Source organism: Bos javanicus, chromosome 12, assembly GCF_032452875.1.
Source record: "Bos javanicus breed banteng chromosome 12, ARS-OSU_banteng_1.0, whole genome shotgun sequence".
NCBI classification, from domain to species: Eukaryota; Metazoa; Chordata; class Mammalia; order Artiodactyla; family Bovidae; genus Bos; species Bos javanicus.
This window is the reverse complement of record NC_083879.1, coordinates 16,456,867-16,477,994: the sequence shown is the minus strand read 5'-3', so window position 1 is coordinate 16,477,994 and position 21,128 is coordinate 16,456,867. Positions and strand designations below refer to the sequence as shown.

The 21,128-nt window shown below is 37.6% G+C and overlaps 1 protein-coding gene and 1 non-coding gene across 5 annotated transcripts in view; both read right to left on the bottom strand.

Moving 5' to 3' along the window:
• Positions 1-269: 269 nt before the first annotated feature.
• LRRC63 (leucine rich repeat containing 63) overlaps positions 270-21,128 on the bottom strand; it is a 34,459-nt gene continuing 13,600 nt past the window's right edge. For 2 of the 4 annotated variants that reach the window (XM_061434569.1, XM_061434573.1), the window contains 7 exons: positions 20,673-20,741; positions 16,665-16,825; positions 11,915-12,013; positions 9,298-9,434; positions 4,647-4,730; positions 3,455-3,694; positions 270-926 (listed from right to left, as the gene is read on the bottom strand). In XM_061434569.1, the coding sequence (XP_061290553.1) occupies positions 683-926; positions 3,455-3,694; positions 4,647-4,730; positions 9,298-9,434; positions 11,915-12,013; positions 16,665-16,825; positions 20,673-20,741 (1,034 nt within the window). In that variant the 3' untranslated portion in view covers positions 270-682. Of the gene's footprint in view, positions 927-2,557; positions 2,907-3,454; positions 3,695-4,646; positions 4,731-9,297; positions 9,435-11,914; positions 12,014-16,664; positions 16,826-20,672; positions 20,742-21,128 lie in introns of those variants that run through there. The other 2 variants (XM_061434572.1, XM_061434570.1) reach the window with 2 other exon arrangements.
• On the bottom strand, positions 12,355-12,494 carry LOC133258706 (small nucleolar RNA SNORA48). Its single transcript, XR_009740157.1, has one exon. It is a non-coding gene; the product is annotated as a small nucleolar RNA SNORA48 (small nucleolar RNA).

Genomic DNA, 21,128 nt, shown 5'->3' with positions numbered 1-21,128 from the left:
TCGTGTCCGACTCTTTGAGACCCCATGAATTGCAGCACGCCAGGCCTCCCTGTCCATCACCAACTCCCGGAATCCTCAAGTTCTACTGTATGCATATGTTGCTTTGCAATGTAATTTTGTACTTTATTTTCTTGCCGGACCATTACTGAAAGCCTAATGAATGCTGACACGGGCCTATGGATTCAGGCTTTACGAGATGGTGGTCAAGATAATTGAAAGATGGTACCAATTTTCTAAGAGCCTGGGTAATGAATTCAAACAACTAAATATAGTATTGGAATTAATCCTTTATTCCCCAAAGCAATCCGCAATTAAGACAGTTGGCACTGGACAAATTTCCATAGAAATGCACAAATATTGAGAACCTGGCTGCATGACTTTGAATCCATATAGGCTCAAGCCCCACCAATGACTAAGACCAATTGTAAGATGAATCCTTTTTGCAAAGGATTTTAACATTTTTCTTTTTAGACTAAACATGCTCTGGAAGAAATTTTCTAGATCTTTTTCGAAATCCTCAAAGACTTTTTTACTAATCCTTCTCAAAAAAATATTCTGAGAAGATTCCCTAACAATCACAAACGTTCATAAGGAGCTAGGATTACAAAGAGGATTCATGTGAGAAGACATCTCCACACAGAAACTGTGCTCTTAAAGACATGAATGATTGTATATGTCAACTTTAATGGTTTTTAAAGTGGGATTCATACATCACTGTAGGATTCATCAATTCAGGATTTAGAGATATTCTTTTTTCAGGAACATGATCGAAAACAATGTTGCTTTCCTTTACTTTCCTATAGCAGGAAGAGGAACAGACATAAAATATAACAGGAAGCTGTGTTACTCCAAAAACATCGTAGGATCGGATGATGCGAAAGCCTTCACCGAACATTGGACCATGACACCACTCGCATTGTGATGTGCTGCAATGAAGGAAACATGACTGTCTACTAGAGGAAAGACATTTTGCTTGAGGCTATGTCAGACTCAAAGCAGTATGAAACATGGCCTTTCCCATTATTGATCTTACCCTCTCTCTGAGGATTTGACATACACAAGTGAAAAATTAAATGCTAAAAAAAATCTGTACAAAATAATCCTAATTTTCTAGAATAGGAAAGTATACCTTTAGAGTAAGAAAACACCCTGAGGACAATTCCCACAAAATGTGTATAAAATAATCCTAATTTTCTAAAACAGGAAAGTATAGCTGCTCCTGTATGTGACCACAGGGAATTTTTCTGTATTTTCCAAATTTTTTATAATACATACATATCTTATTTATCACTCAAAATAAATATATATGTTGTTTTAAAGACAAAGGGACTATTATAACCTAGTGTAGGATTAGTAGCCACACGTATATATTCCGTGTCTGTGAGGTGCATATATATTCCACAGTCCATGGAGTCACAGAGTCAGACATGACTGAGCACACACGCACGCAGGCATATTTCTAAAGGCTCACAGTTCAGTTCAGTTGCTCAGTCGTGTCCAACTCTTTGCGACCCCATGAATTGCAGCACACCAGGCCTCCCTGTCCATCACAAACTCCTGGAGTTCACTCAGACTCATATCCATCGAGTCAGTGATGCCATCCAGCCATCTCATCCTCTGTCATCCCCTTCTCCTCCTGCCCCCAATCCCTCCCAGCATCAGAGTCTTTTCCAAGGAGTCAACTCTTCGCATGAGGTGGCCAAAGTACTGGAGTTACAGCTTTAGCATCATTCCTTCCAAAGAAATCCCAGGGCTGATCTCCTTCAGAATGGACTGGTTGGATCTCCCTGCAGTCCAAGGGACTCCCAAGAGTCTTCTCCAACACCACAGTTCAAAACCATCAATTCTTCGGCGCTCAGCCTTCTTCACAGTCCAACTCTCATATCCATACATGACCACAGGAAAAACCACAGTCTTGACTAGATGGACCTTTGTTAGCAAAGTAATGTCTCTGCTTTTGAATATGCTGTCCAGGTTGGTCATAACTTTCCTTCCAAGGAGTAAGCGTCTTTTAATTTCATGGCTGCAGTCACCATCTGCAGTGATTTTGGAGCCCCCAAAAATAAAGTCTGACACTGTTTCCCCATCTATTTCCCATGAAGTGATGGGACCAGATGCCATGATCTTCGTTTTCTGAATGTTGAGCTTTAAGCCAACTTTTTCACTCTCCACTTTGACTTTCATCAAGAGGCTTTTGAGTTCCTCTTCACTTTCTGCCATAAGGGTGGTTTCTTCTGCATATCTGAGGTTATTGATATTTCTCCCGTCAATCTTGATTCCAGCTTGTGCTTCTTCCAGCCCAGCGTTTCTCATGATGTACTCTGCATATAAGTTAAATAAGCAGGGTGACAATATACAGCCTTGATGTACTCCTTTTCCTATTTGGAACCAGTTTGTTGTTCCATGTCCAGTTCTAACTATTGCTTCCTGACCTGCATACAGATTTCTCAAGAGGCAGGTCAGGTGGTCTGGGATTCCCATCTCTTTCAGAATTTTCCACAGTTTATTGTGATCCACACAGTCAAAGGCTTTGACATAGTCAATGAAGCAGAAATAGATGTTTTTCTGGAACTCTCTTGCTTTTTCCATGATCCAGCAGATGTTGGCAATTTGATCTCTGGTTCCTCTGCCTTTTCTAAAACAAGCTTGAACATCAGGAAGTTCACAGTTCGCGTATTGCTGAAGCCTGGCTTGGAGAATTTTGAGCATTACTTTACTAGCGTATGAGATGAGTGCAATTGTGCGGTAGTTTAAGCATTCTTTGGCATTGCCTTTCTTTGGGATTGGAATGAAAACTGACCTTTTCCTGATAGGTCAGTTAAAAAAAGACACCGGCTCATTAGTACTTTTAACAGTAGCACATGAACGGACTATTCACAGAAGTAGAAATTTGAATGTCCAAGAACCTCCAAAAAAATAAAATTTCATTAGTAATTGGGGAATACAAAACAAAATAACAAAGGAATGTGTTCAGTCGTGTCTGAGTCTTGTGACCCCACGGACTGTAGCCCACCAGGCTCCTCTGTCCATGGAATTTTCCAGACAAGGATATGGAGCAGGTTGCCATTTCCTCCTCCAGGGGATCTTCCCAACCCAGGGATTTGAACCCAAGTCTCCTGCATTGGCAGGTGGATTCTTTACTATTGAGTCACCAGGAAAGCCTCGTGGTTCACAGAAAAGACTTAACTAAAACTGTATAGAAGTTGCCAGCTCCATCTCCGCAATCCGTCCTTCACCTTAGATTTAAGTAATAGCTTGAGAGTATTAGAAGATCGGCTGAATATATTATTATGCCAGAAAAGCCAGAGGAACAATCTAAAGAATTGCATGTGTGGTGTGGTGTGGTGTGAGGTGTGTGTGTTGTAACTATAAAACTATCATCTGGCCCTATAATAAACTGTATTTTAAAAGCTTAAAAGTGTGTCTTGTAAAAAGGACTTCAGAATTTGCTCACCATTTTAGTAACTTCTGGATTTCCTCTGGGATCACATTATAATATTTATATAGATTATTCTTTAGAAAGAACAAAGCTGCAATTTGAGTAAGATGTTGTGGATCATTCATAGAGTTCTCTTTCCAAAAAATAGGATTAGTGAAATTATTCTCAAATAGGATTTTTTTCAGGTTAAGCTTTAAAATTCCATGTGGAAAGCTAGTCAGTTCGTTTCCATCAACCATCAATTTTTCAAGTGATCTGCAAACAAAGGAAACCATATTTTAAAAGGAAAAAGTGGACATCTGTCCCTGTGCGCCCCAAAATTGGTATAAAACTTAGTAGTAATAAAATATGAGTGTCAAGTATTTCCTTAAAATCCAGAGATTTAACTTAAAAAGCAACCAACCGATATATTACGCAAATTAGTGCATTTGTGTAAAGGGTAGCGTTAAAGCACATGTTTTGTGCAACAAGTCATCACTGTGGAAAAAGAAAGAATCACAAACATAGCAGAGTGAATGTTATACTACATAACGTATAATATAATAGGGATACAAAGAAAATTTATTTTCATAGACAAATTAAACATCAACACATGCATTTTGTTTCATTCAGGGGAGAAGTCTCAACTATTAGTTGAGGCAGCAATGGGGCGGGAGACAGACCATTGTGTTAGGTGAAGCTTTTTATAAGATATTAAGGAAAAAATGTGTTTATGAATTTTAGGGAAGGAAAGATAGCCAGTAATAGACTTGGAAAATTCAGTGGAGTTCCAAAATTAACAAGGGAGAAAAAAAAAAGAGAGAACAAATAGCATCTTGAAAAAAAAAATCTCCAAAAAAAAAGAAAGAGATATGAAAAGGAGAAAGTGAAGAGACAGTAAATACAATGTTAAACAGAAGGCAAAAAATTAAATATATAAGCCATAACAAATATGAACAGGCTGAATTCTTCTATGAAAATATGAAAATTGTTACATAGGAAATTAAATAATTGGTCAAAATATTAGAAAAGCAGAAATAAAATGATCAAATTTTACTAAAGATAATAATGCTCCTTAGAAACCAACTAAAATCTAGTAAAAGGCATTTAGAGATAAGATAATATTTACATAGTTTGATTTTAAATGAATGTAAAGAAGTAAATAACTGTATTTTGCTCTATCCTTAAGGGGCATATGTCTTGTGGGTACTTACTACTTGCAAAGTACCTGAGTTTCTGGATATCATTTGGAATAAAAACAATACTATTGTAGGAAATATCAAGTTCCTCAAGATAACGCAAGCAAAATAGCCTTTAATAGAAAGAGAAAATGAATTGTAAAAATGTTTATATGCTTATCATTACTGGATATAAATCATTTCATTCCTCAGTAGGTGGAAGTACAGAGATAAATCATATATTTTTAAGATCTTGAAACTTATACAAATAGGCTTTTGTTTGCATTATAGATGGTATAATTACAATAATTTTCCTAAAATAATTCATCTATCCCTTAAGACTGATTAGAAATGTTTGGAGTGGATAAAGCCCCACCTAGGAAAAAAACCACCTGAGAAATTCCTTGTGCTCAGTGGTGTCTGACTCTCTGAGACCCCATGGACTGTAGCCCGCCGGGCTCCTCTGTCCATAGGGTTCTTCAGGCAAGAATACTGGAGTGGGTTGCCATTTCCAAGGGATCTTCCTGACCAGGGATCAGATGTCCTGTCCCCAGCATCTCCTGCATTGGCAAGCAGATTCTTTACCACCGCGCCACCTGAGAATATGCTGAGAAATTCTTAACAATATTTTAAAATATATATTTTATTGGTTGCTGTATTAGTTTCTAGGACTGACGGAACAAATTCTCACAGTCTGGGTGGGCTTAAAACAACAGAAATTTATTCTCTCACAGTACAGGAGGCCGGAAGTCCGAAATCACGGTATCAGCAGAGTGGGTTCCTCTGGAGGCTCTGAGGAAGAAGCTGTCCCTTGCCCCTCTCCTAGCTTCTGGGGGCTGCCAGCAGTCCTTGGTGTTCCTTGGTTTGTGAGGCATAACTCCAGTCTCCATCTCTGTCTTCATGTGGCCTTCTTATGAGGACACCATTTATTGGATTTAGAGCCCCCTCAAATCCCACCCTAATCAAGTATGACTTCTTGTTAACCAGTTCCATCTGCAAAGATCCTATTTCCATATAAGGTCTCATTCTAAGGTTCTGCACGGAGATGAACTTTTGAGGGACACCTTCCAACCCAGTGCAGTCTCATTAAGACTTTCCTAGGGAAATATCCTTGATTTTTCCTTCCATTAAGCGAAGTATGGTGCTCAGTTGCTTCAATCGTTTTCGACTCTTGAAACCCCACAGACTGTAACCCACCAGGCTCCTCTGTCTGTGGGATTTCCCAGGCAAGAATATGGGAGTGGGTTGCCATTTTCTTCTCCAATTAAGTGAAGTACTTAAAAGTAAGAACCAAAGAATACGAAGACTAAGGCAGAGAGCCCTGTCTGGAGGAGGGAAGTGGGAGTTGCTTCTTGAAGACTGGAATGGAAAGGCTGAGTATGACATTCACCAAAATCCCTAGTAATTATCCCCTCTTTGTGAATGCTCTTATCAAATACCTTCCTGTTTTCCATAAAGATGAAAAGTTACTTGCATGATTATTAACTAAAGCACCATGAACAGAATATTTCATAACTTCCTACTATTTTTGTGTGGATTGTAATGGTCCTCATGATCTGTCCCCAGGCTACTCGTCCAGTTCACCCTATATTCACATATAGGCCAGGATTTGTTTGCTAAAATTCCCTGAATTAGCCCAGTTCTCACATATCTCCAGTTCCCCAAAATTTGACCCTTTGATAAATAGCTTCCTTTTTTTAAGTCTTGACTTGGAAGTCAACTCTTCCAAGGAACTCTTCCTGAATTTTTCAGAATAGGTGAGCAGCCTCTTCTGTGCTTCTCTGTTTACCTCTATCAGAGAATTTGTCACGCTATATGACAAATGTCTGTCTCCTAAACAGTGACATTCTGGAGGCCAAGGATTCAATTTTACATTTCAATGTATCTAACGCTTTGCATGCTGCCAAGCACATCAAAAGTATTTAGGAAATCACAACTGAACGAAAGGCATGGTGGTTATTGTTCAGTTGTGACCCCACAGACTGCAGACACCAATCACTGTCTCCCAGAGTTTGCTCAAGCTCATGTCCATTGAGTCAGTGATGCCATCCAACCGTCTCATCCTCTGTCACCTCCTTCTCCTCCTGCCGTCAATCTTTCACAGCATCAGGGTCTTTTCCAATGAGTCGACTCTTCACATCAGGTGGCCAATGTATCAGAGCTTCCGCATCAGTCCATTCAATGAATATTCTGGATTGACTTCCTTTAGGATTGACTGGTTGGATCTCCTTGCAGTCCAAGGGACTCTCAAGAGTCTTCTCCAGCATCATAGTTCGAAAGGTGTGGTGATCCTGGTTAATTTTAAATCATTTGCTCTGAGAAATGAATGAGATCAAATAGAAAAGCAAAAAAAAAAAAAAAGGATAAACAAACCTTTTCAGTTTAATGTTCATCTTAGACTTTTTCACCTCTGGAAAGAAAATATTAACACTGTCTGTTCCAATTTTTTATTTATTTAAAATTATGTTATTTCACTTTTTTACCTCAGGAAGTTTCTAGAATCATTTTGTCTTCCTTTATTTCTTTAGTACAGGCAAACTAGTCTGATTCCAGGCTTTCATCTTTGATGATATATTCTTGTTGATTGTGATGTTTAATTGGGCTTGTAGGCAGCACTGAGAAAGCTAAGAAACTTTATAGGCTCTAGAGATGAAATTTATCTCATTTATATAGGATTTTAGAGAGCAATCTGTTTTAGAGAGCGATCTGTTTTAGAGAGCAATCTGTTTAAAAATCCTCAGTTTGGTCTGACAATCTATACCCTACTAGTAAAAAATCTATCACAATTTTTAGGATGTATAGAATGTTTTACATTTATTTCATTGTTTTATTTATCAGCACATCATTGAGCAATGAGCTATTTAAACCAGACCCCTGGTGATGGCTCTGAAGATCGTGCCAGCATTAATAATTGCATGTAATAACATCACACTACCATGGAAATACAACTTATTTATTGAGAGCCTATCATATGTTCATGGCAATTTAGGATGATATTAGTGCTCACTGGACCACTGCATTACTATTAATATTATTTACAGATTTTTAAAAATGGAAGCTATAAGAATATTAATAGTTTATCCAAGTTAGTATGAAATCAAACATACCACTCAGTTCTTCAGATATATGGGCATAAAGTAATTCAATCCCTATCTTTAATCAATGGCAATATGGGAAAATAAATTTGTTCATTTTCAGAATCAGCTCTTACTTCAGGTATGAAGTAAGTATGTTCACAAGCATGTTCTTAGGTTCTTTATTTCAAACAGCTTCTCTCTCCCAAAGAACATGCTGGCTAATCAAATCAAACTGTATCAGAAAAGCAAGGCAAAAATTTCAGTCTGTCAGTTAAAAGTGGTAATTTTCTATGTCATTTTTCTCCTGTTATTCACTGAGAAAAAAATTAAGATTTTTTTTTTAACCTTTGTTACAGTCACGCCTGCATAACTTCAGAGGGTGAGTTGTGTGTACATACGTGTATATGTACACACAGAAACAATTATAGACATGTGTGTACACACAGATTAATATACTTCAGTTACTTATCTCTGTCCACTGAGAGTATCTACAAGCAATATCATTCCAGTAGCAACTGGACTATCCAGCACCCAACTCTTGCTTTTTAAATACCATCCTCCAATTAAAAAGGAAATAGGATTTCCTAAGAGAAATGGCTGATTCTCATATCAAGGCAGGGCAAGGCACTACAATTTATGTTACTGTGGAGATATAGAGGAGTTAAACAAAAATAAAACCCATAATGCAATATCTTTACTCCCTTAGAATTGATTCTTTCTTTTTTAATATATTTTATGTGTGTTTAATACATTTTATATGTATACAAGTATTTTTACACAGTAATGATATAATTTTTACATACTTTTTAATTTTTTAAATGACCGAATAGTTTTACAATGTATGAATATAGATCTTGTTGGATTGTTAATTGCAAACAATGCCAGATGAACAATTTTATAAACAAATTTTGATGTACATTCTTAATTACTATAAGAACCCTCTTTTGCAAAACATTATTCAACTCTTTAGGAGTCCCTGTGCTCTTAACTTGTTGCCCTTAACTTACATTCAGTTTGTTAAAATCTAACTAGAAGAAATACCTTGTTTTGGCATTTGGTTAGGGTTTTGGTTCAAAACTTTCGTTAGGAGTTAAACAGTTACCAGTCCATATGTGGAAAAAAAAAAATCCATCTCTTTTATATCCATATGTCAACATTCTTATTGGAGTTTAAAGGATCTGAGATATCATACAGGTAGATTCTTAGTTTATAGATTAGGAAATTGAGGTCTAGAATGGTTAAGTGATTTTCTCCAGATCAAATAAAAAATTCTCAATTATAAGGCTAATTCTTAATTCCAAGTTCAGAGTTCTTTCCATATCCAAAGAGGCTCCCCAGGGATAGGTATAAAGTTCTCACCTGAGCTTCTTTAGATGACTTCATCCATACTCAGACAACGCATGTCTAGATGTGCATTTACCACCCCCACATTAATTGCCATCAATGTAGCTTATAGGGTTTTTTTTTTAACAAGATAAAAAGAATCAAGTCAGCTAATGGGAGCAGAAGAAGAATTATCAAATGGCTCAAAAGTAGCTAGCTGCTTTCAAAAGGGAGATTGATCCTTTTCTAAATTATAAATTCTTTATTTTCTCTGTTTATAATCTCAGACTATCAACCTTACCCGGGTGGAAGAGTGGTAATCAAATTAAAGGCAACATTCAAAGATTTAAGGAGCTTAAGTTGTTGAATTGTAGATGGGATTTCTTTGATAGGATTATTTCTCAGATTCAGTATTTGTAAATGTTTGAGACAATATATCTAAGGAATAGAAAAGAGAAATAAACATGAGTAGGACAATAAACCCTTTGAACTAAAGCAGAAAAATCAGTAGCTTACACTCATTTTTCTCAATATATCACATATCTCAATAGGTACCTTTGCTAAGTCTTCAAAATAACTAACCCTCATTCATATCTATGATCTGGTAAGATAGTGTAGCTACTATACTTATATATCCTTGACTTAAGGATGTTCCTTTTCTAAATGGGGAAATCATCCTGTTTAATCAATCTCGTGGTTTTGTAAGAAGCAACTATGCAAAGAATGAGGAATGTAAGAGATACCTGTGTGATATATCTTCTCCTATACTTTTATTTTTAACCTCTTTGTTTCTTTCACTCTATCTCCTTTAGACAGAATATCACTGGGGCTTGTTTTTTTAAATCCAGTCTGACACACTGTAGTTTTTGACTGGGGTGTTTGAATGTACTCACATTTAATGTTACTATTGACATGGTTGGGTTTACATCACAGTTTAACTCACAGTGTTCTATATGTCTTGTCATTTTTGCTCCTCCTCTGCTGTCTTTGTCTGCATCAACTGAATATTTTATAGTACAGCATTTTAATTACTTTAATGATTTTTTTCCCACTATATTCTCCCCCGTTACTAGTGATTGCTCTAAGGCTTGTAATATCCACCTTGACTTATCAGAATCTACTTCAGATTTACACTAACTTAATTCCAGTGAGATATGGAAATGTTACTAAATAGCTCTATTCCCTCTTCCTTTTTTGTACTATAATTGTTATACATACTACATTCGTATATGTTACAGACCTGCATTATTTAATTACCACTGTATGTGATTTTGTGGCTAAGAGAAGAAAGGAGACCAAGTAAATATTTATACGGTTTGTTACATTTACCATTTTTGCTTTTACTTTTTTCTATCCTAAACTATTGCAGTAGGCTCTGTCCTCTGCCAGCATCTACCACCTTGAATTTTCCATGAAACTTGTAATAAATCCAGTTACCACGTTTATGCCAGCCTCTGGTCTTCTATTCATTTCTTTTACACTAAGATAAGAACTTGGCATCATTTGCCTGCCCCTAGTAAAGCACTTCCAAGTCTGGATATTGCCATTTTCAATGGAATATTTTATCTATAGCTATACAGCACGGATTTGCCTTTTAATGGCAAGTTCTACTTATTTCTATCACTTTAAAAATGAGCACTTTATATTTTACAACAGAAAATCTCCCATACAGTTATATGTTTTAGTGGTTAAAGTAGTCTTTGACAGATCCATATGTCTCACATATAACTGTTTAGAAGAAAGGTTAAAATTAACATGAAGAACTAAGATCCCTACACTCCTCAGGAATTCTTGTCAATTTGTCTTAGTCAAATTAAGCAAACTAGTGTGACATACTCAAAAAGAAAAAATAACTCTTCTAGCAAAAATAAAAACACAGTTGTTGTTGAGTCGCTAAGTCCTGGCCAACTCTGCGACTCCATGGACTGCAGCAAGCCAGGTCTCCCTGTCCTTCACGGCCTCCCGGAGTTTGCTCACACTCATGTCCATTGAGTCGGTGATGCTGCCTAACCATCTCATCCATGGGACACAGTGAAGAGTTCTGACAAAATGTGGTCTCCTGGAGGAGGGAATGGCAGACCACTCCAGTATTCTTGCCATGAGAACCCCATGAACAGGATGAAAAGGCAAAACACAATATTATAGAGAAATTATGAAAATGTGTGTTTTCAATACTGCATATTTGAAACAGAAAGCAAGTCAGTTTGCTGGAAATCAATTCGCTTTAAAAGTCAATATTCTGGAAATCAATTCACAAAACAACAAAACACCCCATGACCAATTAAACAATGACTAAAGACACAGAAAACATAATCTGTCCTGAGCTTCCCTGGTGTCTCAGATGGTGAAGAATCTGCCAGCAATGCAGGAGACCTGAATTTGATCCCTGGATCGGGAAGACCCCCTGGAGAAAGGAATGGTTATAATTGTCCTCATTAGTCATAATGACTTATTTATATAAAATGACACTGAATTACCTCTTCCCATATCTGATTATCCTTGATATGTTTTACTGAGCAGAATATCCTATTTCAGCCTACGATAATTAATACTTGTTACAACATCATATTACCTGGTCACTAAAGATTGTCTTTAAAACTTCCAATTAACATAGATAAGGTATATCTTAGATTTTATTCAGAATCAGGAAAAAAATAATTTTACATGCATTGTTTAATTATGAGAACATATTTGAGAACCAGACTGTAATACAATCTTTTGAGGATTGTGTCATTTGGACAGCCTAAGAAAAATGTACTATACGTTTGGTATTTTTGAAAGTAAGTCTTTTGGGATGCAATCCAAAATACATTTACTCTACAGTAACTCCAGGGTACCATAATTGTCTATTTTAAACTAATAATTATTATAAATAGTAAGAAATTATGACAATCTATACAATAATAAAATGGACTTACTTCTGTGGGGAAGTAACAGATGTTATTATATGATAAATTAAGATATATCAACTGGAAAGCCAAAGGTGTTAGATCTGGACAATTTAGGAGAAAAAAGCCCTAGAAGAAAGTGACAAGAGAAAAAGTTATTTACCATGCACAAAATATTTTATACAAGAGTTTAAAAAGATGAGCACATAATCTAAATGACAATGTTTGATATAATAGCAAGCCTAGAATAATCTTCCATTCATTTACTTTAGCCTTTCATGATAATAATTTCTTAAATATGTAAATAAACAAAATAGAAAAACTACCAAGTATTTATGCATGTAATAAATACAGTGTCATATGTGTGACAGGCATTATTTCAACTGATAACAAGCAAACTCTTATTGACTGTCCACTACATGCTGAAATAAATACATACATTTTATATTTAATTCTCTTTTTTTTTTTTTTTATGTGCCCCAGGCATGAAATAGCTCTGGCCACCAATCCAGGCATCAAGCTAGGATGAACAAAGGACTAGACATCTGCTTTGCCCCTGACTGATATAAGAGCAACCAACCAGGTGCCTCTTTGCCCATTGCCAGGGAGTTATTTAATTCTCTTTACCCTCTATTTTTCATGTCTCTACTTCTATTTCTCTGTTATCTTTTTATTAATCTAACATCTAGCTAAGATTTTTAACTGCCTAAATATGCTAGTTTCTGACTTAGGAAGATGTATCCCTTAATTTGGACTAAAATTTTTCCATTTTATCACAGTTGTATTTATTGGGAAAATACTGTTCTTATTATTTCATTATTTTCTATTTTAATGTCTGAGAAAATGTGATTTCTCCTTAAGTTTTGAATTTGGTGTTCAGAGTTTCTTTTTTTCTTAATCATATCATGGATTTAGCAATTTTATTAATTAATTAACAAAGTGTATTGATCCATAGTTTTCTTGTGGTGTCTTCATCTTCCTATGATATCTGGGTTATACTGATAGCATAAAATGTGTTCTGGATTGTGATATTTTTACTTAGTAAAAAATACATTTGGTCATCTGAAAGACCAAAATATATTTCTTATATATAGTTCGACTTCGTCCATGGTTCCTGGCTACCAGCTCCCGGAACCCTTGGAATTTCCTAGACAATAAGAGCAATGTGAACATTTTTTGCCATAATAGTTATTTCCTTATCTTCAGTTCCTGAAGTTGCTTCAGAGCCATAAAAGCAAAATGGGTGTCTTGTTATTCATAACAAACCCCTTTATAGCACAACTGTCCTTATGTAAATGCAGTAAATTTTGAAAAGCTCCTAAGAATGGAGACTGGTTATCAGAGGAACCCACCATGTGATTAGAAGGTTAGAACTTTCAATCCCCTCACCTCTGAAGAGGGGGATGATTAAAGACTAAGCTCAATCACCAATGGTCAAAAATTTAATCAATTATACCCATAAATGAAGCCTCCGTAAAACCAGAAGAACAGGGTGTGGAACATTCCAGGCTGGTGAACACATGGAGATCTGGGAAGAGCAGCACCTGAAGAGAGTGTGGAACCTCTGAACCCTTTCTTCATATCTTCCCCAATGTATCTCTTCATCTGGCTGTTGATTCATATCCTTTAATATCTTTTGTAATAAACCAGTAATCAAGTAAGTAAATCGCTTTTCTGAGTTCTGTGAGCCACTCTAGGAAATTAATGGAAGCCAAGAAGCGGGTTGTGAGAATTCCTGATTTACGGCCTGTCAGTCACAAGTATGGGGCTTCCCAGTGGCACTAGTGGTAAAGAATCTGCCTGCCGGTCAGGAGACGTAAGAGCCGAGGGTTCAGTCCCTGGGTTGGGAAGATCCCCTTGAGGAGGAAATGGCAAATCACTCCGGTATTATTGCCTGGAAAATCCCATGGACAGGGGAGTCTGGTAGGCTACAGTTCATGGGGTTGCATAAAGTCCAACATGACTGAAGCGACTTAGCATGGACATGGTCAGAAGTATAGGTAACACCTTATGATTGGCATCCTGAGTTGGAGGGGGTCCTTGGAACCTCCAATCTGTAGATGGTTGGTCAGAATCGCAGGTCAACATCCTGGGCTTGTGATTGATGTCCGAAGTGGAGGGCGGTCTTGTGGGACTGAGCACTTTCCCTGTGGAACCCAATGTTATCTCTGGACAGACACTGTCAGAATTGAGTTGAATCGTAGAACACCCAGCTGGTGTTCAAGAATTGTTTTGTGGCATGGAATTCCCCTATTCAGCAGTGGAATTGGATTGTGTCCCTATCTCTTTTATTTTCTGGAAGTTTTAGGGAAGTATAGATGTTCATTTTCCTTTAAACAATTAGCAAAATCCACCCATGAAGCCATTCAGTCCTGCATTCTTCTTTGTTTGGTAGTTTTGATTATTTATTAAATCTATTTACTGTTTAGGGGTCTGCTCAGATTTCTAGTTGTTGTTGAGTCAGTTTTGTTAATTTGTGATTTTCTAGAAAATGTTTCATTTCATCCAGGATATTTAATTTGCAGGCATATAACTGTTCCTACTGTTCTCTTATAATCCCATTTACTTCTGTGTTTACTTATAATCCCATTTACTGAAGCCAGTAGTAACTTTTCCATTTGCATTCCTGATTTTATTTATTTGTCCCTTCTGCCTTTCTTTTTAAGTCTAGCTAAAGGTCAACTTTGTTGATCTTTTCAAAGAACTAACTTTTGGTTTCTTTGATTCTCTTGCTTTCCTTTCCTATTTCATTTATCTCCATTCTAATCTTTGTTATTCCCTTCTGCTAATTTTGGGTTTAGTTTGCTCTTTTATTCAAGTTCCTTAAAGTACAAAGTTAGGTTATTGATTTGAGATCTTTCTTTTCCACATATCTATTCCCCACACATACCAGTGTATCTCCCAACATTAATATCTCACATACCAGTATGTTTTGTTATAATCAATGGACTAATGATGCTATTGCTCAGTAGCTAAGTCATGTCCAACTCTTTGTAACCCTATGGACTTCGGCATGTCAGGCTTTCCTTTCCTTCACTATCTCCGGAATTTTGCTCAAACTCATGTCCATTGAGTCGGTGATGCCATCCAACCATCTCATCCTCTGTCGTCCCCTTCTCCTCCTGCCCTCAATCTTTCCCAGCATCAGGGTCTTTTCCAATGAATCAGCTCTTTGCGTCAGGTAGCCAAAGTATGAGAGCTTCAGCATCAGTCCTAGTGAATATTCAGGGTTGATTTCTTTTAGGGCTGACTGGTTTGATCTCTTTGCAGTCCAAGGGACTTTCAAGAGTCTTCTCCAGCATCACAGTTTGAAAGCATCCATTCTTCAGCTCTCAGCTTTCTTTATGGTCCACCTTTCAAATCCATATATGACTACTGGAAAAATCATAGGTTTGACTATACAAATCTTTGGCAGTAAAGTGATGTCTCTTCTTTTAATACACTATATGGGCTAGTCACAGCTTATTTTTCAAGGGCAAGTGTCTTTTAATTTTGTGGCTGCAGTCACAGTCTACAGTGATTTTGGAGAAATCAAGAAAATGAAATCTGTCACTGTTTCCACTTCTTCCCCTTCTATTTGCCACGAAGTGATGGGACCAGATGCCATGGTCTTTGTTTTTTGAATGTTAAGTTTCAAGCCAGTTTTTTCACTCTCCTTTTTCACCCTCATCAAGAGACTGTTTATTTCCTCTTCACCCTCTGCTATTAGGGTGGTATCATTTGCAGATTGTTGATATTTCTCTTGGCAATCTTGATTCCAGCTTGTGATTCATCCAGTCCAGCAATGTGCATGGTGTACTCTGCATAGAAGTTAAATAAGCAAGGTGACAATATACAAGGAGCCTTGATGTACTCCTTTCCCAATTTTGAACTAGTTCCTGGTTCTAACTAACCATTGCTTCTTGTGCTGCATACAGGTTTCTCAGGAGGCAGGTTAGGTGGTCTGGTATTCCCATCTCTTGAAGAATTTTCCAGTTTGTTGTGATCCACATGGTCAAAGGCTTTAGCGTAGTCAATGAAGCAGAAGTTTTTTATTGGAATTCTCTTGCTTTTTCTATGATCCAACAGTTTGATCTCTGGTTCCTCAACTTTTTCTAAATCCAGCTTGTTTATCTGGAAGTTCTCGGTTTACGTACTGTTGAAGCCTAGCTTGAAGAATTTTGAACATTACTAACATTAGCACATCATTATCAACCTAAATCCAAAATTTATGTCAGAGTCCAAACTTTGTGTCATAGATTCTATGGGTCTTGACAGGTGTATAATGAAATGTGTCCATTATGATAATATTAAATCATACAGGATAATTTCACTTCCCTAAAAAACCCCTTTGCTCCTGCTGTTCATGCTTCCCTCCCTCCCCCCAAAACCATTACAAGCACTGACTGCGTTACTGTCACATGGTTTTGCCTTTCTAGAATTTTGCTGTTGTTGCTATTCCTCGTTCACTCCATTACTACCTCCTTGGCATTCAATTAATTTTTTGTAATCTGTCATGTTGATTCCTTTCTCATGCTCTTTTGTGTATATTTTATAGACAGCTTTTTAGGAATGGTTACCATAAAAATTAAATTGGCATCCTAAGTTTAAATCATCTAGTTTGGATTGATACCAAGTTAACTTCCAGAGAACACAAAACTGTTCTTACTATACAACTCCGTTGCCCCAACCACTTCATGTTATTCCTTCAATACCATGGAGAGTAACCTAAGTTAGGAAACCTAAAGAAAAAATACCTGACAATACAACAGGAAATTGCCATTAAAAGTATCCAGCATACCTTAAGATTAAGTGCATTTCTTCCATGGATTTGACAGTTTATTATGGCCAGGTTGGTCATGGCTACTATTGTTTCATAGCGTGTTGCCACAACAGTCTTGAAACCTTCACCTTGTATGACAGGTGCCACGGTGGGTTCTATTTTTTTAGATTTAATGCTACCTAAATAAACAAAACAAAACAAAATGTGAAACATAAATGCGTCATCACTTAGAATGAAACTTAAAAGGTATTTTTGTATTGTAACAATTGTTGCTATTGTTGTTTAGTCACTAAATCATGTCAGACTTGTTTGTGATCTCCAGGCTCCCCTGTCCATGGGATTTCCCAGGCAAAAATACTGGAAAGGGTTGCCATTTCCTTCTCCAGAGGATCTTCCCAACCCAGGGACCGCAGGCATCTCCTGCATCTCTTGCATTACAGGTAGATTCTTTAACACTGAGCCACCATGGAAGCTTCTACGACAGCAGTGAAAAGTGAAGGTGTTAGTCACTCAGTTGTGTCTGACTCTTAGGAACCCCATGGACTGTAGCCTGCAGATCCCTCAGTCCATGGAGTTCTCCAGGCAAGCACATGGAACAAGTAGCCATTCCCTTTTCCAGGGGATCTTCTTGACCCAGGGATCAAACCTGGGTCTCCTAGATTCTTTACCATCTGAGCCACCAGAAAAGCCCAGTAAGTCAACAGAAGTAGGTTACCTAGATACATCCTTTGGAAGAGATTCCTTTTAATCTTCAAACCTCATGTTAGAAATTCCCTACAACCTTCATCCACCCAACCTCAGTTGGTTCTACTGGCCAAACTTTTTAATATTAGATAGCGCAGTTGTCTTTCAAAAAGAAAACCATAAGCTAATAGATTTCTACCTCAATAATTTAGATTCCATCAGACTTTTGTACTATATATAAAAATATCTGATTTTACAATGAATTACAGAAACAACTTCTTGCTTCACAAAATGAAGAAAGGGCATCATATAAACATATCTCAGATAGAGATCACATCCCAAGGAGCAATCTTGCTTTTTTCCTTAGTATCACCTTGACACATGATTCCAATACCCTATGTAACTCGGTTTGAAGACCTCACACAGGGAAAGGAAAATAAAAACCTAAACAACTCAGGAGTAGCCACACAGCAACCACCTGCATTTACTTTATCATGATCCTTGTGGGTTTCACCTTTCCTCAAGAATGGTCTACTCAAGGGATTTCCCTGGCGGTCCAGTGTTTAAGCCTCTGAACTTCAAATTCAGGGGGTGAGGGAGTGGTGGTTCAGTCCCTGGCTGGAAAACTAAGATCCCACATGCAGCTTGGCCAAAAATAAATAAATAGAACTATCTTTTTTTTTAAGTCTTATTTAAGCAGACAGCCAGGAGTGGCAGGAAGATATTTTGAAATATATTTTACATTCCCAGCCATTCTTGCTGTATTACTTGTGCCAACAAATGTTATCATCTCAGCAGCTCTTATATTATGCTTCAGTGAAAAGAAATGGGGCATGCTAGACCAGAGACAACAATGTTCAGTTGTTAATTTCTAAAATAGACCCACTTCAGATCAACAGATGTGAAAGTTAGCCACAGAATGAAGACGTATGATGTGATACAGAGATTCCTTGTCTTGTGGGAGGGACTAGAGCGACAGGAATGGAAAATGAGTGAAGACATAAGTCTGCGGCCTGCTTTCTGTCCACCCACACTCATAGCTAAGCTTACACAGTTGGTTTTTGATTGAAAGGTAGGGAGATGGAGGCGGCAGAGGTGGTTAGAAATTCCCTGACAGATCTCTGAAGGATCTGAGGATGCTAAAACTCACCTGGAACTTCCAAAGAGGGAAACATCAGAGAGGAATAAACTCTGTAAGTTAGAGACGCTAACCTGATTTGTTCAGGCCTATGATATCGAGGGGCTTCTCAGTGGTTCAGTGGTAAAGAATTTGCCTGCAATGCAGGAGATGCAGGAGATGAGGGTTCAATTCCTGGGTCAGAAAGATCCCCTGGAGAAGGGAATAGCAACCCGCTCCAGTATTCTTGCCTGCAGAATCCCATAGATAGGAGCCTGGTGGGCTACAGTCCATGAGGTTGCAAAGAGTCAGACACGGCTTAGCGACTAAGCACACACACCCACGTGACATGGAGGACACCCAGAAGGTAATTTATGTCACAGACAGGGACAGGAGTGGCTAGAAGGCTAGTGTGCGCAGACAGCCCTGTGGTTGCTACAGTTAATGATATTACACACAAATATTTGAAACTACATCTGAACGTTGCTGAGAGAGTAAAGTTTAAAATTTTCATCACAAGAAAAAATTGTGAAGTGATGGGTATTAACTAAATTTATTGTGGTAATCATTTTACCATATATTCATGTATCAAATCAGTGTGCTGTTCCCTTTAAATGTATACAGAGTTACATGTGAATTATATCTCAATACAACTGAGGAAAAAAGAAAGTTTTATGGTTGGAGTGTTCTTCTGTGTAAAGTGTGAGATTGAAAAGTGTTAGCCACTCAGTTGTGTCTGACTCTCTGAGATCTCAAGGACTACAGCCTGCCAGGCTCCACCGTCCATGGGATTTCCCAGGCAAGAATACTGGGCTGGGGAGCCATGCCCTTCTCCAGGGGATCTTCCCAACCCAAGGATCGAACCTGGGTCTCCTGCATTACAGATTCTCTACTATCTGAGCCACCATCTCCTACTAAACCCATCCATTGAATCACTAATTTGTTATATTATGCTTCCTGTTCTAAAATTTTATGTGATTATTTTTAAAAACAAAAATTTTTGTTCTCTGATAAAATTCTCCAACTAGTTTTGTTCAACATAGTAATCACAATTATTTTAAAATCCTCGTTTGAAAATTCTAGTATCTGAACATGCGATTCTCATATTATTACCTATTTCTTTCTACTGGTTTTCAGACATTTTATCCTGTTTCTAGGATGTTGAAAAAAATTGTGATTTTACAATTTAAAGCTGGACATTCTGGATAACAACTTTAAAGGGTCTGGACAATATCATCTGTCTCTAGGTTTTCTTTGACTGGACAGGAAGTATCACTGTGATTTATCAAGGATTGGTTTTGAGTTTTGTAGGGGATAACCTATTTTAGTTTTGTCCTTTCTCCTCAAACACCATTCTTATTGCCAAGGCATGGGTCCTCTGGGTCTTCAGCTGAAAGCTTACCAAAGCCCTTGCACTTCAACAGAGCTTGAAAACTTTAAGAATTGTCTCCTGTGCAACTGGTAAAATTCATGCTCACTTAGCGTCTCAGCCGATGTTTCCTGCTGTGTTCCTTAGTGCGTTGTCCAGCGCAAGCCCAGTTTAGAGACACCCAACACCCTTAACACCTGTGGGTCCGTTTCTACTGCTTACTCTTTCTGCCAGTTCCCATTCATTTTGTCTTTCTTTGTGTACCTGAAAACTGTGAACTGTTAACTACACACTATTTGTGAAATTGCTTATAGAAATAATGTGAGGTGTAGGATGAAGTAATCTTTCTTTAAACATGATTTTTCATTTGTTTCTGCTCAGTAACTAAGGTCAAAGCATTTAAAACAGTGCTGGCACATGGCAAGGAGCTGTCATGATGCCGTATTAGTCTTCCCCACTCAGATTAAGAATACTCTAGCTTTTATGATCCCAACATCAGTACAAAGTTGGGTTTATAGTCAGCACTTTAAACACAGTAGCTGGGGACTTCTGTAGCAGTCCAGTGGTACAGACTGTGTTCCAAATACAGGGGGCCCAGATTCCATCCCTGGTCAGGGGACTAGATTCCGCATGCTGTAACTGAAGATCCTGCATGCTGCACCCAAGACCCGGCACAGCCAAATAAATTAAAAAAAAAAAAAAAAGTTGCTGAGTAAATAGTTTAAGGACTGATAAGGAGGTGTGACATATATGTGAATCACACACATATACACAAATGCACAAAATCACAAATACTTCCATGGCGAGAGAATCATACATATAATTTTTTAAAGAACAATATAAACCTTCTATTTACCTTCATGTAGGCTCAGCATGCTTTGCTTTGGGACAGTTTCTATATGTTCATGTTCTGTTACACGGCTTTCTAGAAAAAAAATTAAAATAGGACCATGGTTAGATGTGCATGAAATTTCATGTTGAGGATGTTAGGACATTATTATAATTGTTCATCTTTTAATGAATTGAGGTTACCCATGGAAAAAATGCACCCAGGAAGGCATCCATCTGCACTGGCATTCTGCTTCTAGAGTTCATCAAAACCACCTTACAGAGGCCCATTCATTCCTACTGCTCCTTTTTATGAGCTTCTGTCCATCTAGTCAAGGCTATGGTTTTTCCTGTGGTCATGTATGGATGTGAGAGTTGGACTGTGAAGAAGGCTGAGCACCAAAGAATTGATGCTTTTGAACTGTGGTGTTGGAGAAGACTCTTGTGAGTCCCTTGGACTGCAAGGAGATCCAATCAGTCCATT